The sequence below is a fragment of the Gymnodraco acuticeps genome, unplaced genomic scaffold (genome assembly GCF_902827175.1).
Source record: "Gymnodraco acuticeps unplaced genomic scaffold, fGymAcu1.1, whole genome shotgun sequence".
Lineage (NCBI taxonomy): Eukaryota > Metazoa > Chordata > Actinopteri > Perciformes > Bathydraconidae > Gymnodraco > Gymnodraco acuticeps.
The window spans coordinates 279,077-303,521 of NW_022990949.1; the positions used below are offsets into that span (position 1 = coordinate 279,077).

General features: G+C 42.2%; 2 protein-coding genes across 4 annotated transcripts in view; one reads left to right on the forward strand and one right to left on the reverse strand.

The window, feature by feature from the left end:
* Positions 1-1,352, forward strand: part of yars1 (tyrosyl-tRNA synthetase 1) — an 8,723-nt gene extending 7,371 nt beyond the window's left edge. The window contains exons 13-14 of the mRNA XM_034235032.1: positions 1-96; positions 677-1,352. The exon at positions 1-96 is cut by the window's left edge and continues 46 nt beyond it. Coding sequence (XP_034090923.1) covers positions 1-96; positions 677-787 — 207 coding nt within the window. The 3' untranslated portion in view covers positions 788-1,352. The remainder of the gene's footprint in view (positions 97-676) is intronic.
* A 56-nt stretch (positions 1,353-1,408) lies between these two features.
* The window catches only part of kiaa1522 (KIAA1522 ortholog), a 45,147-nt gene continuing 22,110 nt past the window's right edge, over positions 1,409-24,445 (reverse strand). For 2 of the 3 annotated variants that reach the window (XM_034235029.1, XM_034235030.1), the window contains 8 exons: positions 10,154-10,312; positions 9,836-9,879; positions 9,469-9,607; positions 8,520-8,627; positions 8,272-8,426; positions 7,979-8,176; positions 4,501-7,864; positions 1,409-2,895 (listed from right to left, as the gene is read on the reverse strand). In XM_034235029.1, the coding sequence (XP_034090920.1) occupies positions 2,855-2,895; positions 4,501-7,864; positions 7,979-8,176; positions 8,272-8,426; positions 8,520-8,627; positions 9,469-9,607; positions 9,836-9,879; positions 10,154-10,312 (4,208 nt within the window). In that variant the 3' untranslated portion in view covers positions 1,409-2,854. Of the gene's footprint in view, positions 2,896-4,500; positions 7,865-7,978; positions 8,177-8,271; positions 8,427-8,519; positions 8,628-9,468; positions 9,608-9,835; positions 9,880-10,153; positions 10,313-12,242; positions 12,488-24,445 lie in introns of those variants that run through there. The other variant, XM_034235031.1, reaches the window with a different exon arrangement.

The following is a 24,445-nucleotide window of genomic DNA, read 5'->3' on the forward strand; positions in this document are numbered from 1 at the left end:
TCGTCGCCTGGAGACCGGGTCTTCGTTGAGGGATACGAGACGGGAAAACCAGACGAGAGACTCAACCCAAAGAAGAAAGTGTGGGAGAAAGTACAGGTGGGTCTCACTCAGATTTGACAAGCACAACTCGTTTTCTTTTAACCCTTAGATGCCCGAGTGACTGGACCCTACACTCCCATAAGTGGGTCAAAAAGGACCCGTATTAGAATAATGTGTTTTTATGCCATTTTTGTCATTTTGGTTAAGAAAAATCACTTGTATAATATTTAGTATTATATTTTGGTTCACACTAGAAATATTTTATATTTAATTTTAGAATTTTCTTTTACATTTGGAAAAAAAAACGTAATTCCATAGAAAATGCATGCGGGTCATTTTTGACCCACCTTGGGGTAGTAATACAAAAACTACAATTTCTTAAAATTTAAAATTTGAATGGCCTGATATCCAAAACATGTTTTTTGAGTAATAGCTGGAATATGAAATGATAAACAAATTTAATTACAAAGATACTCTAAGAAAAGCACCTCACCGGGTCAAAAAAGACCCACTTATGCATCTAAGGGTTAACAATTCAATTTGGATCGATGTGTTTTAGGAGGTTTCTTTGATGTAAAACGGCTTATTGGGATAAAATGTGTCATTTGTTTATATATGATTTTGTCTGTCTCTCCAGGCTGATCTGAAGATATCCAACGAGTGTGTAGCTCAGTGGAAAGACAACCAGCTGATGACTAAACTGGGACAGATCACATGTAAAACACTCAAAGGAGGAAACATCAGCTAGAAACTTTACAGTCACCTCTGAAGCTTCTCCTGTCGGCTGCTTTACAAACAAGATTCAACAAATCACCACTTCAACATTGGTCAAACTTCATCTCTTTTGTCTTCTTGGACATCGATGCCAAAAGTCTCTTCGGGCGAGCTTCGACAAATCCTGTTACCTTGCTTTGAGTTTATCAGAACATTTCATTTTTTAAATAGAAATGCACTTAATCATCCTGTGTTTCATTACTGTTTTTATCTGGTGTTGTATGGTGTTCCTAACACACTTAAATATACAAAAACAGTTTCTGCAAAAGAGACATACAGCTACTCAGATTATGAAGGGTACCTTTTATTAAACAACTGTTTCCTGGAAGTAGCTGATAAGGATCTCAGGTGAAAAGGGACTTAATATTTTAATGCTTTTCGTGATTTAAATTGCCTTCATGGTTAATGTCAGGGCTAATGTCACATAAAACAGAACGGTTGCATTGAGGCTAGTGTACAGAAATCAATATCTGCTCATTAACTGTCATAACTAAATGATGCATCATCTTTAACATTGAATAAACGCTGGCTGAATTGTGTGAAATGAAATATACTTGTGATATAAGAGACACATTAAAGAAACAAAGCAGGGAGATGCATTTTTAATACACTTACATTTTATTTATAGAAGTAATAACTGTACATAATTCTTTATAATCATCAAGATTGGTGACCCTTTACGAAGAGTCAGTATAATTCACTCTGATGATTTTGCTGGGGGAAAGCATTCTGTGCAAATAGTGATAAGCTGGATTTAACACTAAAAAAGGCTTGGGCCACAGTTTTAGATGCGGCACATTTAATAAAAACACTGACCTCACACTCAGCTACTCCAGTGTATCAATCATCCCGGGCTACATCACAGCCAGAGCCCGAAGAGCGGTTTGTCAGATGAAACTAAAATATTTCATATTTGGTAGGAAAAGGTGACCGACAGTGCTACAAGTGGAAAGAACCACACAAATAAATAGGACGCTCGTGTTACCGTTGTCCTGACGTGTTTCTCAGAATGGATTGACCTTTACTAAACCCAGGAACAGATTGTGCAGATTGTGTAGAAGCGTCTAAAGACAGCTGCTGTAATCAGATGCTTTTTAAATGGTTTATAATCTGTAGCTTTACAAAAGTGTCTCAGTTGACAATCATCTTACTTTTTTTATTGTGCAGCATTTATCTTTCTCTAATACATTTTCAGATATAGCTATCCGAAGTTAAAAAAAGCAGGAGTAAAACTGAATTTAAAGGTAGGGTAGGTAAGAATGGAGAAACCAGCTGGAGTGGGCTAGAATTTGAAACTATGCAGCCGAAAAAATCTGCCCCTTCCTTCAGACTTCCTTACAGAGCCCCTCCTCCAACACACACGAACGCGCTCATGACCAATGAGATACGTTTGTGTACGAGATGGAAGGCAGGTAGGCTAAAATAACTGGTCGTGCTTTTTACAGCGCCACGGCTTCCACAGATGACATTTGTTTATGTATTTATTGTCAAAGCATTTAATGTATTCATTGCTATCGGGATGTTAAGCGCATTCCATGTCATATAACAAAAAGTGTTTCTGAAGTAGTGAATTACCTACCCTACCTTTAACGATGAGTTTTTCTCTGATCGTGGTGATATAAATGTCCATTTATTCTAAAGCAGATGCCATCGTCAGCTTCTTCTGACCACTGCCTAATTATGTATTATATTACAACAAGCAAAAAAAGACTTAAGAGACAGTAAACCTCTGTACAGAAATGCTTTATCATCTCTGAGCTCCACTACCTACCTCTACCTCTGGGAGGCGATCTCACACAAGCTAGATATTTACAGTTAGGCCAATGTACACCATTTCATCCTGAGGGGACAATAAGAGATCAACTATAGCTTAGAAAAATACTCCAGAATAAAGCTATCATTAGACATTTGGGAGCGACATGTTCTTTTTTGCATAAATATGTAGGAAGGCCGTTACAGGCTAAGGCTTTTTGGAGACACACTCTAGTTGAGTTGAAGTCTTTCAGTGATGTCAGTCCTTGCTGTGAGTCGCTTGAAGTCTTCAAAACAGTGTTTCAATTGTGTCCGCTGTCACTCTCGTAGCTGAAGAGAAGAAAAGATGAGGTAAGATATGATGGCATCGACATAATACAGTTACAGGAACACACATAATGCGTATTCTGTCCGTATGTAATATAGTCACAGAGACAGGATCACAAGCTTCAGGTTAAGGCTGATTGAAGCACATGTTTACAGACTTAACTGGGGAAAAAGCTGAAGGAAAATCCAGCAGTGTTTCTATTGTGTTTGTGTTAAAATGGGGCTTGCGTCTGCAGTTTCTCTTGTTGGTATGCATAGCAAAAACAACAAAACGCTTTCAGGCAATAAAGAACTGCTTAGCCGTTCAGGATCATGGTAATGCTAGAATTAGCATTTTGTGTTTTCATGACGAGAGGTAGCTATTGATTGATGCTCGTACTGAGTCAGCAGTTTTGAGTTAACACACTCAGCAGCACATTGCTCAAACACACGGATGAAGGCTATATGTCATGACTTAGCAAATGACAGAAAACCATAGAAACAAATAGGGATGGGGCAAGAAGGATTTTGTCTCGGATCAGGACACAAACACAACAAATAAGTTGATTGTGGTGAATGCCCATTATTGCGATACTCGTAAATATCCTCACGAGTGACTTGAGAAAGCTGTCAAGCCTGCTATAATGGTTAATAAATAAAAAAATAGAGATTTTTTAAATAAATATAGGAATTATGTAAGAAAGAACAAACACAAAACAATCCCATATGTTTTATAATTATATTTTTAAATGTATTGATCGCTTAATTATTTAGAGAGACCTGAATATATATGTATTTTCTTCTCTTTAAAAATACGTGTCCTTTCTTAGCAAAATGTAAGGGTTTTAAAGGTCACATGTCATGGCCATTTCCACTGATCATAATTCCATTGTTGAGGTCTACTAGAATAGATTTATACTGTGCAATTTTCCAAACTCACATTGGTTTCGCATACAGCATCTCTGTAAACTACGTGTATTCACTCTCTCCACTAAACGGCTCGTTGCAGCTCTTGCCCCCCCCCCCCTCCCTTTGAGCACAGTGTGCTCTGATTGGTCGGGACGTTGTGAATCGCGCTAAGCTCCGTGGAGGTGTGATTTCCTTGTTTAGCGATACACAGCGAAACACAGCCAAACTCACCCTGAGCACACACAAAGTCACAGCCGAAGTAAAAACAATAAGTGTGGCTTGATATTGAGTAAGAAAAGGGTTGATAAACGCTGTGAGAATGGGTCTGCAGAGAGAATTTCGCCGCGATCCCAACTGTCTGTTATCAGCCTGCAGCCAGGGAGGAGAGATCAGCAGAGCTGCATGCACTGGACGACATGACATCATGATGTCCCCGGAAGAATCAAATGGACAGTGACGTTTCTCCAACGAGGCGTTTTGGGGAGGTATTTTCTGTTTTAGAGTTTTACCCCCTACATGGTGTACTTTGAGGGTTTTGACTCTGCACACCGTTTACATGCATAAAAACCTTCATAACACACAAGGGGACGGGTACTAACCGGAAAAGCATGACATGTCACCTTTAAGCATATTTTGATGATTACGGGGATAATATTGTATTTGAGTACGAAATCTTCCTTTCATCTCATGCCCAGAAACAGATAATTTATTTGCTCTTACTTGTCATCTCAGGATGCGTTACTCCACTCGTATGTTGCACTGCTCCTATCGCTCCGTTCCCTTCAACACTGAAGTCCGTCTTCGCTGAACCAGCAGGTGCACTGGGTGGGGGGATGATGCTCCCAGAGGCTGGTTTCTTTGCCACCGGTGGAGGAGCTCTATCCAACTTCACCCCGCCATTGGAATAAACGGTGGCCTTCGATTGGTCAGACACCTGCATGAGTTCGGCCGCCAAACTCTGCTTCAGACTCACCTGAGCTTCAGGGGAGGAGGCAGCTGGAGTCTCTATCACAACTTTCTTTGTGCTCCTGGAAAAGATAAAGCTGGCGGTGGAGGCTGGAGTCTTGAGCATTTCAGATCCCTCGGCTGATTTCAACGACAGAGCGCCGTGTTCCCCGAGAGAGCTATAGGTGGATCTAACGCCCAGTCGGGATGGGAGACCACCTCTTGAAGACATGGCGGCCGTTTTCATACGTATGGCTTCCTGTAAGCGCATGGAAGGGGCGACTGAGGATGTCTTTACTGACTGAGGGGGGGATTTTAGTGACAAAGACTTGCGGATGGGCTTCTGTGGAATGTTCTGAGCTCCTGTGACTGAGACTGGGCAATTGTCCTGAACTGAAGCTCCCTGATTTGTTGTTTTGTCCTCCCCCTCCGCTTTCACCACATCTTCAGTCATGTTGACCGATCTGAGACGAACCATCTGAAGCAGGGAAGGGGTCACCAGAGGTATGTTAGCGTCCTCTTTAGGAATGAGTGCACTTTTGTGGCGGGAAAGGAGCTCCTTGCTTCTGGCGTCTCGGTTTGGTACGCCTGGTTGCCGTCTGAAGTTAACCCCTTGGGTCAAACTCTCTGCTGGTAGAGGCGGTGCCACTGGGACAATAACTGGAAGTTGGGCGTTGACGGGAGCCTCGTTGGGAGACTGATCTTCAAGTTTTGGAGAGTCTCGCTTCAGGGAACTGCTTGGAGGAACCAAAGTAGACTCCAACATTGGATGATCTGCTTTTGTAATGGATGCCAAAGGGGTTGCCACGACTGGTGGAGATTGGACACAGTCTGAAACAGATACTACACTCTGCACTGGTCTGCAAATAGTATCTTCTGCAATGTTGGATTCTGAATCAAACTCTGGTTCGATGTCCGTTACTGTTTGTGGTACAGCAGGGGGCACGTCTGCAATTTGTCCATGTGCAGATGTGTTGGCTTCACTCGAATCATCAATAGTCTCTTTATCCTCCTCTGTCCGTGTTTTTGTTTCACCCAGATCTGTGACGCAACTGTCCATCACATTTGTTAGACTTTCTGTCACCAAGGGCGGAGGAGGTGGTGGAAAGTCAACGTCATCTCCTCCATCAAACACAGAGTCTCCGTCCATTGGAGGTGGAGGGGGCGGCCAGCAAGACTCCACAACGTGGATCTCCTCCTGCACCCTCTGTAAGTCGTCTGGTGGCGAAGACACTGATGAAGGAGGCGTCTTTCTTGACAGGGGAGGTGTGGGGTGGTATGCCGGGGGGGGAGAAGGAGGTGGCGAGACCTTAGTGATTTTGGGGACTTCTACTGTTGCAACCTCACTTTTGGCCATTTCGTTGTCACTCTTATCAACGACAATTATAACCCTGTGCTGAGACGTGGTCGTATGGTTCTCAACAGGCAAATGAACCGCTGAAGACGCAACACTCTCTTTCTTCACCAATTCCTCTTTGTGCAGTACTGTCACTGGTTTCTTCATGACAGGAGGAGGCTCTTTCTTCGGACTCTTAGGGTCCTTCACCACAAGGTTACTACTCTGCTCTTGTTTTTGAACATCTGAACTTACTAGTATCTCCTCTTGTTTGTTATTTGGACATTCCCTATTCTCCATCTCCTTGTTAAGACCTTCAGAACTTGTTTCTAACAACATCTCAGGCTTTACTTGGCTTTCTAAGACAGATTGGCATATAGTTGATTGTTTTTCAACTGAATCTGGTATCTCCTTGATGTCTTCAGTCTGGGTTCCTGCTTGTTTAACTGTGCTGTCTTGTTTCTGCGCTGGGTTCTGGGTTACTTTGCTGACATTAGGGTTTGGCCCAAACAGTAACTGAAAGGTGCGGTTGTTGTGAACCCATGTCTCTGGAGGAGGAGGACATGGCGCTTTGACTTTGGGAGGTGGAGGGATTTTCAACAGTTCTCTGACTTCAGCTGCAAAAGTTGAAGAAATGTTATTTGGAGTGAGTTCATCTGCTGCAACAGTGGGTTGAGATCCCTGTGAAGGCAGGCTGGAGCTACATGTAGAAACATCTGGATTGACAGGCTCAGATGTACCAGAAGATAGAGAGGTAAGCGAGGAGCAAGGAGAAGCTGCTGAGGATGAGGCCCGAGACACCGATCTCTCCGGTTTGACAGGTTTCTTCTTCTGTTTGTCAGGGGGGGTTGGGGAGGTCCCTTTTGGGGTGAGTGTTGGAGTGCCACTCTGACTGGAGTAGCCGCTGGAAGGGGACATGGTGCGTTCAAATTTCCCCTCGTCTGAGGGAGTTTTCTGTGGGGAGTAGCTGCTGTGTCCAGTGGAAGAGGCCTGTGTTGGGTTCAAAGGACTGGAGGAAGCATCTAGACAGCTTGACCCAGTGGAGTTCTGTAGCTTGACTGATTTGTTCTCATCTTGTGCTATACTGTTTTCTGTGGCGTTTGCACCATCAGAGTCATTGATCTCCACCAGAACGTTGGAGTTACTCTTGATCTTATTACTATGCAGAGAGTTTGTTCTCCGTGGAGGCGGCGGGGGTTGCTTGGTCTTCATAACCGACAGACTGCGAGTGCAATTCTGTTTAGTCTTTGCATCGTCCCCAGCAGCCACTGACCCTGAAACATCAGACTCAGATTCTTGACCTGTAACATTTTCTCTCTTACTGCTGAAGCTGCTGATCATGCTAACTGAACTACGCAGACTGTCAATGTCTTGGTCCCCATTACACTGCTCTGCCTGGCTCTCCCGCCCATTTGGTCCAGCTCTGTGTGAGTTACTACTACGCGTGCTACCCTTAGAAGATCCTGGAGAAGAGTTTGAAATAATAATCTTTGAAGACTGTGTCTCGCTCCAGTTCAACCCCGAAGCAGATGTTAGCATCAGTGTGGATTCGCTTTGGGAATTGTCACTCTGGGAACCATCTCCATCGGATCTTCTGGACAAAAAAGGGCTGACTGATAAGTCCCCTGATGCCAGACTGCTCTTGCTTACAGTGCGGACACTACTGCCATGGTTTACATTGCCGCCACGCGTCCGGCTACTGCTGCGGTCGATCTCTATGACGTCAATCGAGCTGGGTAAGACTGCATTAGGGATGATTGTAGACATGTAGGTGGCCTGGGGAGACATGGACATCACTGGGCCCTAAAAACAAAACACAGAAAAATGAATTTGTCTTAAATGGTCAACTCAGGATTTGCTAAAATACAGAAGATTGAATTCAAAGCAGTATCCTGAGCTAACTGAATTACATTTTACCTGGCGTTCCTGGAGGAAGCTTAACATCGTTGAAGGACAGAAGGAGGAGGAAGTGGTCATGCCAGGTACTGCAAGGGACTTGGGTCTCATGGATGAGTTGGGGCAGAGATAGGAGCCAAGGCCCTGGTGGTTGAAAGGCTGCTCGTCTTGGTACATTGCCTGGAGTTGCTTCCTCAGCAGCTGTTCATCTCTGGATGCCTGTTTAGGAGTGAATTGAGGACCATTCTTATGTGAAAAAAATCACAAAAACCACTAATGCATGTAAAAAGAAATGATTCTGGAGAACTGTTTACCTCTAGCTCTGAAAGGTGCACTCTTGCTCCCTCCTTTTTTGCTTCTGGAGTCCCTCCATCAACTGTAGGAATGATAACTACGCCTGATTGGCTGTTACTGAGATTTCCGTCATGATTCGGGGTAGAAACAAGCTGCTGGAAGCTTCTGTGCAATGCTGGAAAAGAGGGTATAATACCATCAATAACAAGTTCACCACCAACGATATTTGAAGTCTACTAGTTTAGCAAAGATGAATGTGTGGACATACCGAGCTCTTTCTGGACCTGGTTGGGTATGCCCATGATGGTGGTCCTCCTGCCCCTCTTCCTGCTCTTATCTAGTATTTTCACTGGATTCAGAGGCTTGAATGTTGACCCTAAAAGAGAGATCACATTGTTTTAATACTATATTATTTTTTGCACTGAAAAAGCTGGAACAGGTGAAGAAGTTGGGAAAATAATGGGAGGAATAATACATTAATAAATACATTTATTTATAAGCACTTCTCTTAAAATGTGTTACAAATTGCTCTACACATGCAAACAAAACCAAACAAGGCATAGCAAATGTGTTCAAAGTCAAAGGACATGAGCATAGAGAAAGTAAGACAATATGAATGAAAGGGCTCAGATAAATAGGTTAATATAAAATTAAAATTAAATACAAAAAGCTTTCACAAGAAGAATAGTTTTAGGACGTGAATTAACAGAAGTTAGAGACTCAGTGTGTCTGTATTTAGTAGGCAGAGTTTCATTGTGTTTAGTAACCAGCAGGTATCCATCTGCAATGCATTAGAATGCATAACAACTTAGGGAAGAATATTACAAGACTGGCTTTTCCAGAGGATTTGAATTAAGTTTAAAATATGGACCAGAATACCAATCACACGGCATACTGTGCTCTAGCTGTGATATGCAGTGGGAGCCGCAGTGCTATCTTCAGATGCTTAGAACTGTTGAGTTACTGAAAATGTGCTGTGTGTGTGTGAAGTTGTTTTCCCTTTGAATTCAAATCATATCTGCACAGGCACCAAGCAGCTGGGAATAAGACACACATGCTAAATAAGTACACGCTTATGACGCGCGCGAACAAAAGCTCTAACATTCACAGGCAAAAGCACTGTGATTAGCTCTCATTTCACTAAGATGAACCAGATATGGATGCTTCCTCTCAGAGTGTCTTTCTCACACACGTGCACACACACAGCTGTGGTTTACCTTGACGAGTGAGCACAGGCCTGGTGGACACAGCAGAGGTTACCGTGGTATCAGTGCTCCCCGTGGTTGACCTTGACTCCGGAGAGCCACCATCGTCCTTGGAGCTGATATCCTGCTCCGGACGCAGAGTGTCTGTGGACTGAAGGACACACACACACACACACACACACACACACACACACACACACACACACACACACACACACACACACACACACACACACACACACACACACACACACACACACACACACACACACACACACACACACACACACACACACACACACACACACACACCGTTGTGAGTTAGCTGACTTTCTTTGTGTGAAGGAAAGATGACACTTAGCATTCGGGGGTAACTTACAGCAATGCTCTCGTTGTCAGGTAAGTTGAGTCCATTTGGGTGTTCTGTTAGAACAAAAAGGAGGAGAATCAAACGAGGGAGCTCAATAACTACATTTCCAACCATAGAATCAGGAATATACAGTATCTACAATTAGTGTTGGAATCATAGATACAGAAAGTGGTTCATTTGAAGCTCTAGCTAGTGACCTTCGTATAGAAAAGTACCGTTGAGAAACACAAATCTCTTATATTTTCCAACTTTACTGTACATGTGTGTGAATAATATGCCATTTGGTGTCTACAGTGTGAGCTCATATGTTTTAGTGCTGCCTCTGACCTTCCTGCTGTTGTATCTTGAGCCCCTCCTGGGCCTCAGTGTGCAGATCCTCCAGGTACTGTGGCCTGCTGCCCTCAATGAACACATTCTCCTGGTAGTGCTGGGAGGTGCTGTAGTGGACGGTCAACCTCTTCTGCTCTTCATTCCCCTTTGGGCCAGCTGGGGTCAAGAGGAAAGGGACAGGGAAAAGAGAGACGAAGAAACATGTGATATGGTTATATATGGTAATAAACGTTTGCTGTTGTGTCCTAGAGAGTTCTCCATACGTAGGAATGGATACCACACTTATTACTGTGTATCTTCGATTTTGCCCATTTTAAACTAAAATTCCACACAGCTATTTAAAACATCTTTCTTGAGGTACTTTCTCATCCTCTTAGGGAAAAGAAACACCAACCCACATCCAAACATATTCAACACATATCCAAATGATCAGCTTTACATCTTAACCACCCTTTGCATCTCCACTTCTCTTGGTTATGTTTGTTTCTATGAACCTTTGATGTAGAGCACTCCTCAGCCAAGCAGTTAGTGTGGGCATACGTCCAAACCAGACTGGGCTCTACAGTGAACTATTGACGGGTTAATCTTCTGCATTATCCTCGCTAGTCCATGGGGGATTAGATAATCTGGATTGTCCCCATGTTCAGATGCCACTGGACCCCCTACCAAGTGACCTCCTGCAAGGGAAATGAGCCAGGCTCTCCCTTAATGATGGCTTTACAATATGTCAAATAAAAAATGGGAAAATAAAGTACTAAGCTAGCAGGTTCAGTGATACTTTAGACAGTGTGCACGAGAGGGCTAGACTTATGTTATTGTCTTTAGTATGTGGACACAACAATAATATTTGATGATTAAGGCAGTGGAAGCACTCCCTTGTCTTCAATACTGTTGCATTATTATTTGTTTTTGATGTGATCACATAAAATTGTTTTATTTTGTCAAGAAGTTGGCGGTTGGATCCATGGCCCCTGCAGTCAACAATCCACTTTACTCCTGATTGAACAGCCATCGTGTGTAAGTGGAGTCAATGTTTATCGCTCCTGATGAGCAGGTTTTGAACCAGTGTAAGAATGTGTGTGTGGGTTGCAAAGACTAGACCAGCATTTTAAGCAATCCATTTATTTATTTAATTGTTTATTTGGCAGGGACAATGCACAGTAATGAACACTTATAACATTTAAATGTGTCAAGCATTTACCATGTCATTGCAGAGGGCATCTGAACTGAATACATTTAATAAAAGTGGTCTCTGTTTCTCTGCACGTCTATCTTGAGAGTTCATCACAAAGCGTTTATCTGATCGACCTCACACTTGGCGAGCCATCGCTCTGGTTAATAACAGACAACATCCAAGTTGTATGTTGTCTGTTATTAACTAATCAAATGTCAAAGTGAGGTGTTCGCTTTCCCTCCCTTTGTCACTCTCAACACTGGGGCTCTCAGTCTCAGTTGTTAAGGGAACACTGTGCGGTAACATAGTGTCTGTGTGTGTGTGTATAAGGTATCACACACCCCTATCCTCATGAATTCACACAGGTGAGGCGGCCCAGACACAATGCCCTCCCCTGTGTGTGGCTGTGGGAAATCTCAGGTCATTGTGAACCTGGGACTTTCTGATGTAATACAAGAAACGGAGACACCTCTGAGTGAATAAGTCTCACATTTAAGGTGCTAGTTGTTATTAATTGGAAAAGCACTTAATGAGATTCCACAAGACCCCTAAGAGAGGATTTGGGTCAATTTAGACGATATCAAGAAAAAAAAAGTCAGTTAAGCCTTTTATCTGATTAGAGAGGATCCCCGAACTGCCTTTAATACTAATGCGTTCTTACCAGTGTGTCTATACATGAGACAGAGAGGTAATAAGCTGTGCACAAAATCAGCAAATTAAAACCTTTACAATAAGAATATCTTACTTATCCATCACCTTATAACATTCACAGTGCAACACGACCGCTTAATGGTATATAACGTATTGGAAAATGTCAGCTCAACTGCAGAAACCGAGTATTAACGTTGTATAAACAAGTGTCTGTCAGCAGCCTGAAGCCTGCCAAATTCCTCCACGTGAGTCAGCACTCACCCTTCTTCTTGAAGATAGACAGCAGAGAGTGGAGGCTCTTCCTCAAGGACACCACCATGCCTACACCAGCGCCATAACAGACACAAAATCAAAGTATATGGGAAAGCTAATTAAAGTCCAACAAGTCCTCTCTCTGTCTGAAAAATAAAGTAGATCCAAATGAGCTCGGAGGATGGAACAATTATAAAAATCTTGTCAAGCTCTCTCTTCCTCTGCAGGGACTTGAGAAGGACGAGTTCACAATCTGCTTCCAGCCAAGCAGCATGTCCCAGCTGCCTTATCCCCGAGTCTGATACCCCTCCTCCCCTCCCTCCCTCTCTCTTTAGCTCTGTCGCTCACACTGGCTCGCTCCATTGCAATTCCCTCTCTATTGTCAAATTAAGAACCCCCCCTCAGCAGCAAAACGGCTGTCAGAGTTTGGCTTTCAGGAGGCATCGACCCCCACTTTGCTCAATACAGACGGACACGTGTGATTGTGAATGCTCACACACGAGCCAAGAGCCTTGAAAGACAAAGCTTTCTAAGGCAAAAGGGAATATTTGAGAAAAATCGGACAAAACTATCACTAGGATTTTGTGAAGCTTCAGATTTCTCTTGAGACCCCGTAAGGAGTCTGACTCACAGGTTGGAAACGACTGTTTGATTACCGTTCGGTATTTTAATATTAAATTATTTATATCTTGTACATCAAAGTATTTTACAAGTTTTTTGAAGAGTTTGGCGGAGAGCATGCATTACATTCTTGTTTTTTTAAAACGAAAGTAAAATATTACTAATAATTACTGATACAACCTGAACATTTTACAAATGTTTGTGTATAAAACAACAACAATATAAATATTCTTCATTAGAATACATAGAAGCTAGAGACTCAGACTCAATTCCCTCATAACAAGACATAACAAAATAAATAATAATTTAAAAAATGTGTTACTTTAAAATACTGCATTCCTCAGCCTGTGCCATACAATGTTATTTATAGGCACTTAGAGTAAGGCTTTCCTCATTGTGTTAATTGTTATTAATTACAAGTGTGGCTATAATAAAAGCTGGTTATTTATTTAGGGTTATACAGCTCCATTTGTCATTGTCCTTTCCCCTAATGAAAGCCTTCAGCTGTCTGACGCTGCGTCTCATTATCTCACGGCTACAGGGCTACATGTGACAGCAGAGGTTGTGTCCTTACTGCTAAAAGTAACTGCATTTCCATGCCTACGTCTAACCCTCGTCCCTGCATCACTTCCTCCAGTGGCCTCTCTCCTCCCTCTGTCTCTGCAAATCTCTCCTCCTTTACATCTCTGCCGTTCCCTTCCTGTCTGCCCCTTTGGCTTTTAGCCACAGAAGTTTAAAGTTATAAATAACTGACACAGCCGCGGATCATCATCATCACCGCTTTCGTGGCGCTGTGTGTGTGCGTGTGCGTGTGCGTGTGTGTGTGTGTGTGTGTGTGTGTGTGTGTGTGTGTGTGTGTGTGTGTGTTGATGAGTTTCTATGCGACTACTGATGTTTCCTGAGAAACTGCAGCGGGTATGAAATACAACACGGCTATGGGGGGGGGGGGGGAGACTTTTTTGTGTGGAAAAAGGCTGATTCTGTGCCAAACAAACAACCAGTGCTGTGTTGCAGGGTTACTTCCACACTATAGAAGCAGCACTTGTCCTCTGAATGGGTGTTTATTCCCACAACAATTCCCCTACAACAGGACCAGCTGGAGGGTGAACACTATCACGTTCATCCACAACACTCCCACCATCCCGCCTCACACCCAAACCAACACGGAACTCCTACAATACAGATTTGAAGGATAATAAATGACTGTCAGATTAAGGCTGACATTTGTCACAAATATGCATCGACAAATATTTAAGACATACTTTTAACATAACTTTACATGACTAAAAACAACAGATTCAAGGCCCTTAAAGGTAGGGTAGGTAATTCACTTCAGAAATACTTTTTGTTATATTTCATGGAATGCTCTCTTAACATCCCGATAGCAATGAATACATTAAATGCTTTGACAATAAATACATTAAAAAAATGGATCTGTGGAAGCCGTGGCGCTAAAAAAACGCACGACCAATCATCTGAGCCGGCCCGGCTAAAGTAACTGGATGGCCTACCTGCCTGTCAGCCTTCCATTCTGTGCACAAACTTATCTCGTGCCCTCATTGGTCATGTGCACGTTCGTGTGTGTTGGAGGAGGGGCTCTGTAAGGAAGTCTGAAGGAAGGGGCAGATTTGTTCCGGTTGTGTATTTTCAAATTCTAGCCCACTCGAGCAGGTTTCTCCATTCTTACCTATCCTACCTTTAAATCTACATTTCATATGGGATTCAAATCTGTGTTTAATGTTGGGATTGTCTTCATATTTAATTGTTGGATCCTGTATCTCTGTTCAGTTAGGGTATTTTGGGTTTAGGAAGTTTCCTAACGGAGTACAATTACCCAGAAGTACCTAAATGGCAGCCATGATAATAGTTATTGAATTATTAGAAAGCTGAGGAAAGGCTCTTTAATTCTTCCCTTATTGTCTCCTTTAACAGGAGACATTTGACCCTCCTTTATAAAAGAAAAATGAGATAATCCGACAGCCTGGCGTTGGTGAAGCCTGTAGTCGGTTTGGGGCTGGAATAATCTGAGACCTTCAGGAGAGCAGCTTTCAACATGGGAGTCATGCCAGAGGATTTACTCTGTCAGAGACTAAACCTGTCCCTCTCATCACCTCACACCCACATATTTACTTCCCCTCCATCAGCACTTCTCTTTAGCTCCTAATCCATTTTCATTTGTGCACGACAGTTTACTAATATAAGGGAGCTTATGTGCATGAGGAAATGGCTGCTGTTTGACAGTGATGTGGCCTTTTAATATATGCCAGGGCAATATTAATATTATACTGTTATCATGATATGACACTAGATATTGTCTTTGCATATTAATTTTAAATATTAGTAGCAACTGCTGTTTTTTCCTTATTTAAAGGCTGCATTACAAACAAATATGTAATTTTCAATATTTGCCACTTGGTCATTAAATCCACATTTATGGTGATGAATTATAAAAATGGCAATTTGGCCACCATAGAATATCATCATTATTTGAAGGTATTTGGTCAAAACTATTGTTATATATTTGAATTTCTGCACATCTTAGCCCTATTCAAAATACTACTTTTCCTTTAAATAAATCCCTTCTACACCCAATCCCCTCAATGCAGACCTTTACTAAGTGCCAATTTTGGGCTTCTCTGGACCAGCCTGTGCACCCCCCTGTTCTTAACCAAGACCCCTCATATCAATATTCATTAGAAGGCCTAAAGAGACACCATCTGGTCCTGGGGCAGAGGGTTTCTAAATGCCTTTGATTCAGCACACAAAAACACACCATTCCTCTGCATAGGCTAAATTAAACCGTGCAAAAGAGAGAAGTAACATATGCTAACTTCATGTGACTTTTACCAGACTTTAAAAAATAAGAAGAGACAGCAAACATTTTTCTTCCAATATATTTAACTCTAGTGGCGACAACTTTCTTTCAACACTTTTAATTAAAGTACTGTGTCTTTTTAAGGGCGGCCCAGAGGCTGATTTACGGCTTTCTGTGTGTAAAGATAATACAATAAATCAGCCGAGTGGACGGTTAGCCGGTCAGACTGCAGGAGGACAATCCGAGTTCAGACAGCCAACAAAACAGACTTGTTCAAATGTCAAAAGGCCAAAAGAAAAACAGCTCATTAGTAAGAGCCACGTTGAAAATAATGTTGGTAATTTGACATGCTGCTTTCTCTTTCTGATTTATATCTAGTGTTGTGGATTCAAGCCAGTATAGCTGGAATGTACATGTAGAGCTGAGGGAAGTAGTTGATAAGTCGGGGTTAGTAAATCAAAGAAAACACATTTTTTATTTTGATAATCGTTTTAACAAATCAATAATCAAAGTGAACATGTTATTGTTTATGTGTCCAGTTTCTCTCAGACATTTTGTAGACTGGATATATTTTGTTTCTGTGTTGGTATTCTGTTTGTTCATGTTTTCCTGAAATGCCTTCCCCTCCTTTCCCTATCAACACACCTCCCCTCAATCAGCCTGGTTATTGTTCCCCTGCCTTTCCCAATCTTCTGCCTGACCTCACCTCAGCTTTCTCTCCACCTGCACCTCATCCTCTCTTCAGGTTAGTCTGTATTTAAGTGTTGGCTCTCAGTATTTGTTTAATCCTTTGTTTTTGTCTTGCCTGTGTGATTTTATGGTTATATATTAAAGTCCCGTAGCTTCCTGCATTCAGGTTCACCTTCTCCACTCTTAATGACACTTTTATGAGGACGAAACATCCTAAATGTTTCATAAATAAAATAAAGTGCACCTTTAAACCAAAACTGTCATCACCCAAAATTCTAAATAAACTACAATACATCCAGAACTGCGCTGCCCGCCTCCTCACCCACACCCGCTCTAGAGACCACGTCACCCCCATCCTTCAAAACCTGCACTGGCTCCCTGTCCGTCAACGAATACACTTCAAAATCCATCTGCTAACACACAAAGTTCTCAATAACCAGGCCCCCCCCTACCTCACCGACCTGATCCACCACTACACCCCTTCCCGCAGCCTTCTTTCATCAGAAGCGAACCTCCTCTCTATCCCCACACGAACCAAGCTCCGAACCTGGGGGGACAGAGCCTTCTCCATCGCTGCCCCCACCCTCTGGAACTCCCTTCCACAACACATTAGAGACTGCACCGACCCCCCCCACTTTCAAAACACTGACCAAACACACCTCTTCAGACTGGCTTTTAATTTGTGAATTATGTTGTGTTGCTGTTTTAATATTTTTTATTCTATTTTATCTCGTTTTATCACCACTGTAAAGCGTCTTTGAGCACCTGAAAAAGCGCTTGAAATTAAATGTATTAATATTATTATTAATTGCAGCTAGCTCTTGAAGACAAAGTCACCCACCATATATATTCTGGAATCAAATGCTGCTTATAAATCACTAGACAAAACGTAATAATGAACAAATAAACCAGACAAGACTGACTGACATAAATCAGGCACTTGCTGATTTAATAAAAACCTAATATATCAGTTTCACCGGATAAGACACAGATATTCTGCATCAACACGCCATTTGTTGTACACAGATATAACGTATTGCTCCACTAGAGGGTGCTGTATCCACTTCTACTGTTCTGCAAGTATGATTCTGCAAAAACAGCAGGTCATTGTATGAGAACATTAACTGGAGATAAACAGGGCCCGTTTGTACTGATGACAGAGAGCTAAATGTAATAAATGAGTCCCAGTGGACTGACCAAGCCCAGAGTCTGACTCTAACACACACACACACACACACACACACACACACACACACACACACACACACACACACACACACACACACACCACACACACACACACACACACACACACACACACACTTATTGGAAAATGTAATACCTTGACCACATGGGGAGTATTAGCTCATCTCATGTCCTCAGCTCAACCTCTTATTAGCTGCAGGGGAAGAAGCTTGTAAACAGAGACTCAGAGAGAGGATGCAAGAGGCTGTTCTATCTTTGTCTTAAACTTCAGGTGAGCATTCAGGCCACTGGGCCATGAGAAGTAGCCGGGTTTCCACTTCATGCACGACTGCGCTTTAAATGGCCGCTGTGTGTGCATATTCAGTGCCTACATGCTGGGTCTATTAGAAAGATAATTGGGTGAGGGGGACAGTGGAAGGAAGGGACAGAGCTATAAAGATAGACTTGAGTACCACAAAGATAACATTGAAAATAGAAGGAGCAGTGATTCACACCAGGTGTCAGGCACACCTGCAGAGCCACAAGGTCACAGCTGGGGAATACACAAAGCGTCTGTTCAGGACCGAAGCCTGGGACTTTCTCATCCTGGGAAAGTGTCTTGAGGTTTCAGGGAAATGTACCGTTGGATTGATAAAACACTGTAATTCTATATGAGCTTAATGTCTGTTAATGTCTACAAAATTGAAAACTGAGCGTAAATGTGTGAGGCTGTAAGATGTGTTAGTGCCTCTTAAAATACTTTCCTTCCTGTCTTTCAGCCCCAAGATATATTTGTTTTCATACAGAGGATTATAAAGATAAGGAAGACTAATGGGGAAGATAAACGTAGAAATCAATGATCATAAACCTATTTTGTGTCTCTTATAAGAGAAGAAAACAGTTATTCGTCTTATATCTGTGACTTTACAGTACATGACAATGCTTTCATATCATTTAATATAAATAATAATGAGCACTGACTCAACAATATACAGTATGTTGAATACTCTTAAAGAAAGAGGGAAAAAACTACAACTCGTACAACTAAATATTAAAAAATATATACAATACAATTTCATAAATAAAAATAAATACTTTAACAAGCAAGCACAATAGTTTTTTTCTTGAGGTAATGTTATGTGATGTTAAACTGGAGTCAATGCATTTGTTGGGAACTATTTTCAGATGCGGATGAATACACAGTTGGACGGTGTTTGTCAGATTGTAGAAGATAAGAAAGGAACATACCACAGGGTGGCCCATTAATGTATTTTAAATGATTTTTAGACAGCATTGCAGCTTTATTGCACATATAAACTCTTTTTGCCTTTGATTTGTTGGAAGAAAATATAAAATCAGTAGCCATAGTGATGACTTTCCCTATCGACCACAATGTGTTCACTACTGGTTGTTCAGATAGAGGTAATGAAACTGCCAGAGCACAGAGAGACAGGGTTAACATGTGACCAGCAATAAACCTTGCCCCAACACACACACACACACACACACACACACACACACACACACACACACACACACACACACACACACACACACACACACACACACACACACACACACACACACACACACACACACACACACACACACACACACACACACACACACACACACACACACACACACACACACACACACACACACACACACACACACACACACACACACACACACACAGGTGCCATTACTCCCCTGATTTGTATTCTATGGTTGCTGTGGTGTACTTGAGTTATGAGCGCTCCCCTCTATTGAGTGGTGTAGTATTAACCAGGGGGGGGGGGGGGGCAGCAGACTATGCACATTTTAGTGGAAGACTTCATGTTGCATTGTTATGTTGTGAAAGTATCCGGCACAGCTGTTCAGGTAACAAAATATATACAGTAAGATTACTCTGTGTCTGTCTGATGGGAGCTGATCGTCCTTGAGGGAGCGTTACGAAACAAAACATACACAATGTAAGACTTGGAGATGACAGTCTGAGTGGTGGAGAGAGAAGACATGAGGAAGGAGACAGAGGGGAGGGGAAAGGAAATAGGAGGAGGAGGGTTCAGGGGAGAGGCGGGACATACATCACCGAGTACAGTAACTGTCACATGAACCTCTGCATTTCTGATTTCCTCTGTGGGGGGAACGGAGAGAGAGAGAGAGAGAGATAAAGAGGGAACAGGAAAGAAGGTGAGAGGGTTGAGTAGAAAGGGGAGGAGGATGAAGAGGGAACAAGTCACTGTAGGGTTATGAGCAAAACTGCATCATAAAACGTGCAACACCAGATTATGTTGTGGACTCAGATCATGTGCTTTCCTATCATTTATTGTAAAATTCAAATGTCAGTTTACCTCTTTGTTACGTATTCTATGTTAGATATCAGGTATAAGAGAAAAAGCTTTGACAAAGTTGAGGTTTTTACTGTGGGCATGTTTTATTATGATAAATAAGTAAAATCAGGTCACTGCAATATTTGAGTTATGGTAAAATAACATATTCTAAAATCTAGATTTCCCTCTTAATACAAATAGTATTGCCTAAACTGAGAATTTTAATATACGATTTGTATACACATCTATCAGAAGGTGTGGCAGACTAATGGCACATTTCCACAGCGTCCTCGCTCAGGCCTCGGGCTGCCTCGCTGGCCGTCCGAGGCCGTGGCATTTCCATTACAGTTTAGGACCTTGGGTAGCAACGCAGTGTAGGCGGGGCGATCGGCTTTGTTGTTCCGTCGAGCTCCCGCTGGATTGTATCATCCCCAATGAGATGTAGGAACGTCGTCACCTCCTCGGTCGACCACGGTGTGCTTTTCTTTGACGTTGCCATTTTTGTAGCTCCTCCGTTTACAAAAATGCTGTGTATAAAAATGCTGCAAGCTTGCTTCTAGATATATATGCGAGGCTAGGGATGATCTCGTGCGCGATCTTGTGACGATTCTCTCTGGCCAATCAGCAGTCGAGAGTGTTGACGTCACTAGTTCAGCCCTGGCCCTGGTCTGAGGGAACCACGATTTTATGGGGCCAGAAAAAGAGGGAAAAAGTACCCGCTAGCCGGTGCTAGGCTATATGGAAAGGCCACCAAAAACTGGCCTGGCCGCTTGAGGACGATTAAGGACGCTTAAACGGGGTTACCCGCTGCAGTGGAAATGCGCCATAACATACATAAATACTATTATTGTTTATTTATGGTGGGCATCAAGACTATTGCTCCACTACTAGGTTTGTATAAATATAAACAAATGGAAGTTAAAGAAGACATCTTATCCTAATACAGGTCTAGAAGTATACACTATTATTTAGATCATCCCTGTAATTAGCATAAACTGAATTAAATGAATGCATTGGTTCTTCTATGGTTTATATATTTCATATTGCACTGTAGGCCTTTCTAACCTAACTCTTGTTTCTCATTTCCTTAGCACAGGTCAACTCAGAGCAGATGATCCTGACGGGCAGCAGGTTGAACACCTGAGCGGAGAGACTGGTTGCACTTCAGGACTCTGCGAGGAAACACTGAGCTACACTGAGCTGCTGCAGCACCACGAGCTTAAAATAGTAACTGTGTCTCTTTTTGTATTCCTCCCTATGTTCCTTCTTCTTTCTCTCTCTACCCGATAAGGGGATTTCTCCTCATGGAGGATGAGTTGTTTTGGCTTCCTGTCATATCGACTCAGAAGCTTTTTTAAAAGCCAAACTGAGAGCTCTGCAAACACTGATACAGATGCGTCACAGCGGAGACAGATCTTCTATTGTTCACTTCAATCATACAGTCTTAACACAAGATAATACATCTATTTGTTGCCAATTAGTGTGTGAGTTAGCAAAGTAGTCCTTTAAGGTGACCCTAAAAAATGTGAGGGTTGGAGAGACACAAAGGCCTCCAGACAAAACAGACAGAGGAGATAATACAACAAAAACTGTCTTCATTTCATTTTGTATGTCTTCCCATGCAGTGTCACAGAGACAGATGCCAACAACTAGAGCCAAAAAGCCAACTGTTTAGAAGCAAAAACTTGCGTTACTATTATTAAAGGTAAACCAGCCAAGCAACAGCTGTAAAAAAGGCACAGCAGGTGCAGCAGGTTATGAGGTTAGGCCTCATTTAGTATGATTGATGAGTTAATGAGAGACCTACAGCTTCCGCACAGACTCATCTTCGAGCAGGACATGACACGACAGGCCCGACGCCCTCAGGCTTCTGTCGGACCTAATGTCCGTCTCCAGAATAGTGTGAGGAGACGTGGGTGTAGAAAAAAAACAGTCCTACAGTAGCTGAAAAAAAAGGCATATTTAAAAAATGTCTTGAAATATACAATGTATTTAAGTCCCAACATGGTGTATACTTTGTTTAAGCATTAGGGAACTTTTTCACTTCCCAATTAGCATTAGCATTAGCATTATTTAGCACAAAGAACGGCAACAGCGGGAAAGAGCTAGGCTGGCTTTTGTTAACTTTGGAAATCAAATACGTAACAAAAACGGCCAAGCAGCTTAATTCCTACAAAAATAATGTGAGAGTAGGATGACAAGTTGTGGTTTAAGCGTGGTTATGTCCTCCCCTGCTGTCAGTCTTTATGCTAAGCAGCAGCTAAGCTAACGGTATCCTGGCTGTAGCCTCATATGTGATCGTTCTGACAGTGCATTCATCAATGTCACTTTTCAACTTTCAAGAGGGAGAATGTGTCTGTAGAGAAAAGGCGGTTTCACACATATTTAGTTTTAGTGATATCAATAAAAGAAAAAAAAAAAGTCATGACACCACTAAACAAAACTTGGGCCCAAAGCAGAATCACACTCCTGTTACGGACAAACCCTCATTTACAATTGAAAGGTATTCCTTGCACTTGCTGTAAAAGTAAGTGTTTCTATGTATTAACCTACACCTAACACGAGACTGATGAATGCATACAGAAAGACAGTGTTTCTCTCCGCAGTCACACACCATGACCCATGAGGACTGGATTATCACCATAACACTTCCACAGAGATAAAGACATGTGTTTTACAGGAAAACATTGTTTCACATCGAGCTGCTGTTCCAAATCCCCGCCTCCTGTTGCCCTTTTCTCAATTTCTATAAAATCCAAATGTCACAGCCTGGTTGGTCTCATTAGTGAATCAGAATGTATGTCTTCATTTGACTTTTAACCAAAATGTCCCTACCCTCCTCTGGAAGTTATAGAGATTGTAAAGATTTCCAGACATGGACATTTCTGTGAGACAATGTTCCCTTGTTCTTTCCTGTACATGGACTCTGTCTATTGTAATGGATTGGTCTCATGTGATTCAGCCACAAATTGCTGAAACACATGGGAATGGATATGGCTGTTTTAACAACAAAAAATATAAAACTACGCATTCAGGATAAGGTCACCATGTTGACGCTTTTCACTAAAGTCAAGTGAGCTGATGAGGAACAGAGCTACATTTGTTTACGTCTGAAGTCCTGAGCTGTGGGGTGAAATTAAGTTAATTTCACTTTAAGTTTTCGAATCACACTGAACACATTAAACAGTTACACGCTGTTTTAAAGAACCACACATTAAAGCACAGTAAAAGTACTAGTTGTTTCATCAGCAATATAAGTGCTACAACATGTGCATGTGAGTAAGAGATATGCAGATATTTTGGGTTGTGAGTGTGCCCCCTGCCCACAGACAACAACATCTTGTTCTGCCAATTCTGAGTCTTCATTAAAGCCCCCAAAACTCACTCCTCTTCATCACTCTTCCTCAGTCAAATCCCATTATTCACGGCCAATGAACTAAGCTCCCTTTTCGTAAACAAGTCAAATTTAGACTGAATCACTCTGAAAACACTCGCAAATCCGCGTGAAAAAACGACAGTGTGTGTGAGTGAACCTGCTGCCAAGTGTTGAAGTACAAACAGCGGCTGAGGTTCCACACCATCTGCTTGGCACACACACACACACACACACACACACACACACACACACACACACACACACACACACACACACACACACACACACACACACACACACACACACACACACACACACACACACACACACACACACACACACACACACACACACACACACACGTCCTCGCCAACATGGTAACAAGGTTTACTGTCACCAGTTAGAGGACATAACTAATGTTGTTGAGGTTAATTATAGCTGGTGTCATCAAAGACTTACACTGAATCATATGTATTTAAATAGATAAGAAAACCATAGCTCTGACTAGTCCAAAACTCCACAATATTAAAGTTGGAAAAACACATTTTCCGTATCTTTGTCTTAAAGGGGACCTATCATGCAAAATGCACTTTTTGATGTCTTTTATACATAAATATGTCCCCGGTGTGTCAGGGAACTCACGCAGCGTCAGAAAATAAAACCCTCTTTTTTTCCCTCCGTACCCAAATCTCTAAAAACGGGGCTACAACGGAGCTGATCCAGATTTGCGTCCGATAAGACGTAATATCGGAAATGTAGGCTGGCTTTACACCCACGGCCCTATCAGAAACGTTGCTATCAGAAACAATGCCCGACTGTTTTGAACGTAATATGGTCAGTGTTTACATTAGCATCGCTAACACGTACTGCACAGAGCATGTGTGTGAAGAAGCAGGAAATAAAAAGGAACTCACCTTGTGGTATAACCGGCAAGAGAGAAAGCCTTTGAGCTCCATACTGTTTCAGTGATAATCCTTGATAATCCATGATATGGCGTTTCATCACCGCAGTATCTGCCGGTAGAATCTCCCGCATCAGCTCAGCGCCCTCCTTTTTTTAAATTTATCAATTTTTTTTTTTTTTAAGCTTTATACCCCAAATCAGCACTTTTGAAACAGGAAGTGAAATAGAGGGATATGAGGCATGGCTAGAATGGGTGATCTGTTTGGTATTTTGAGCAAAACACTTC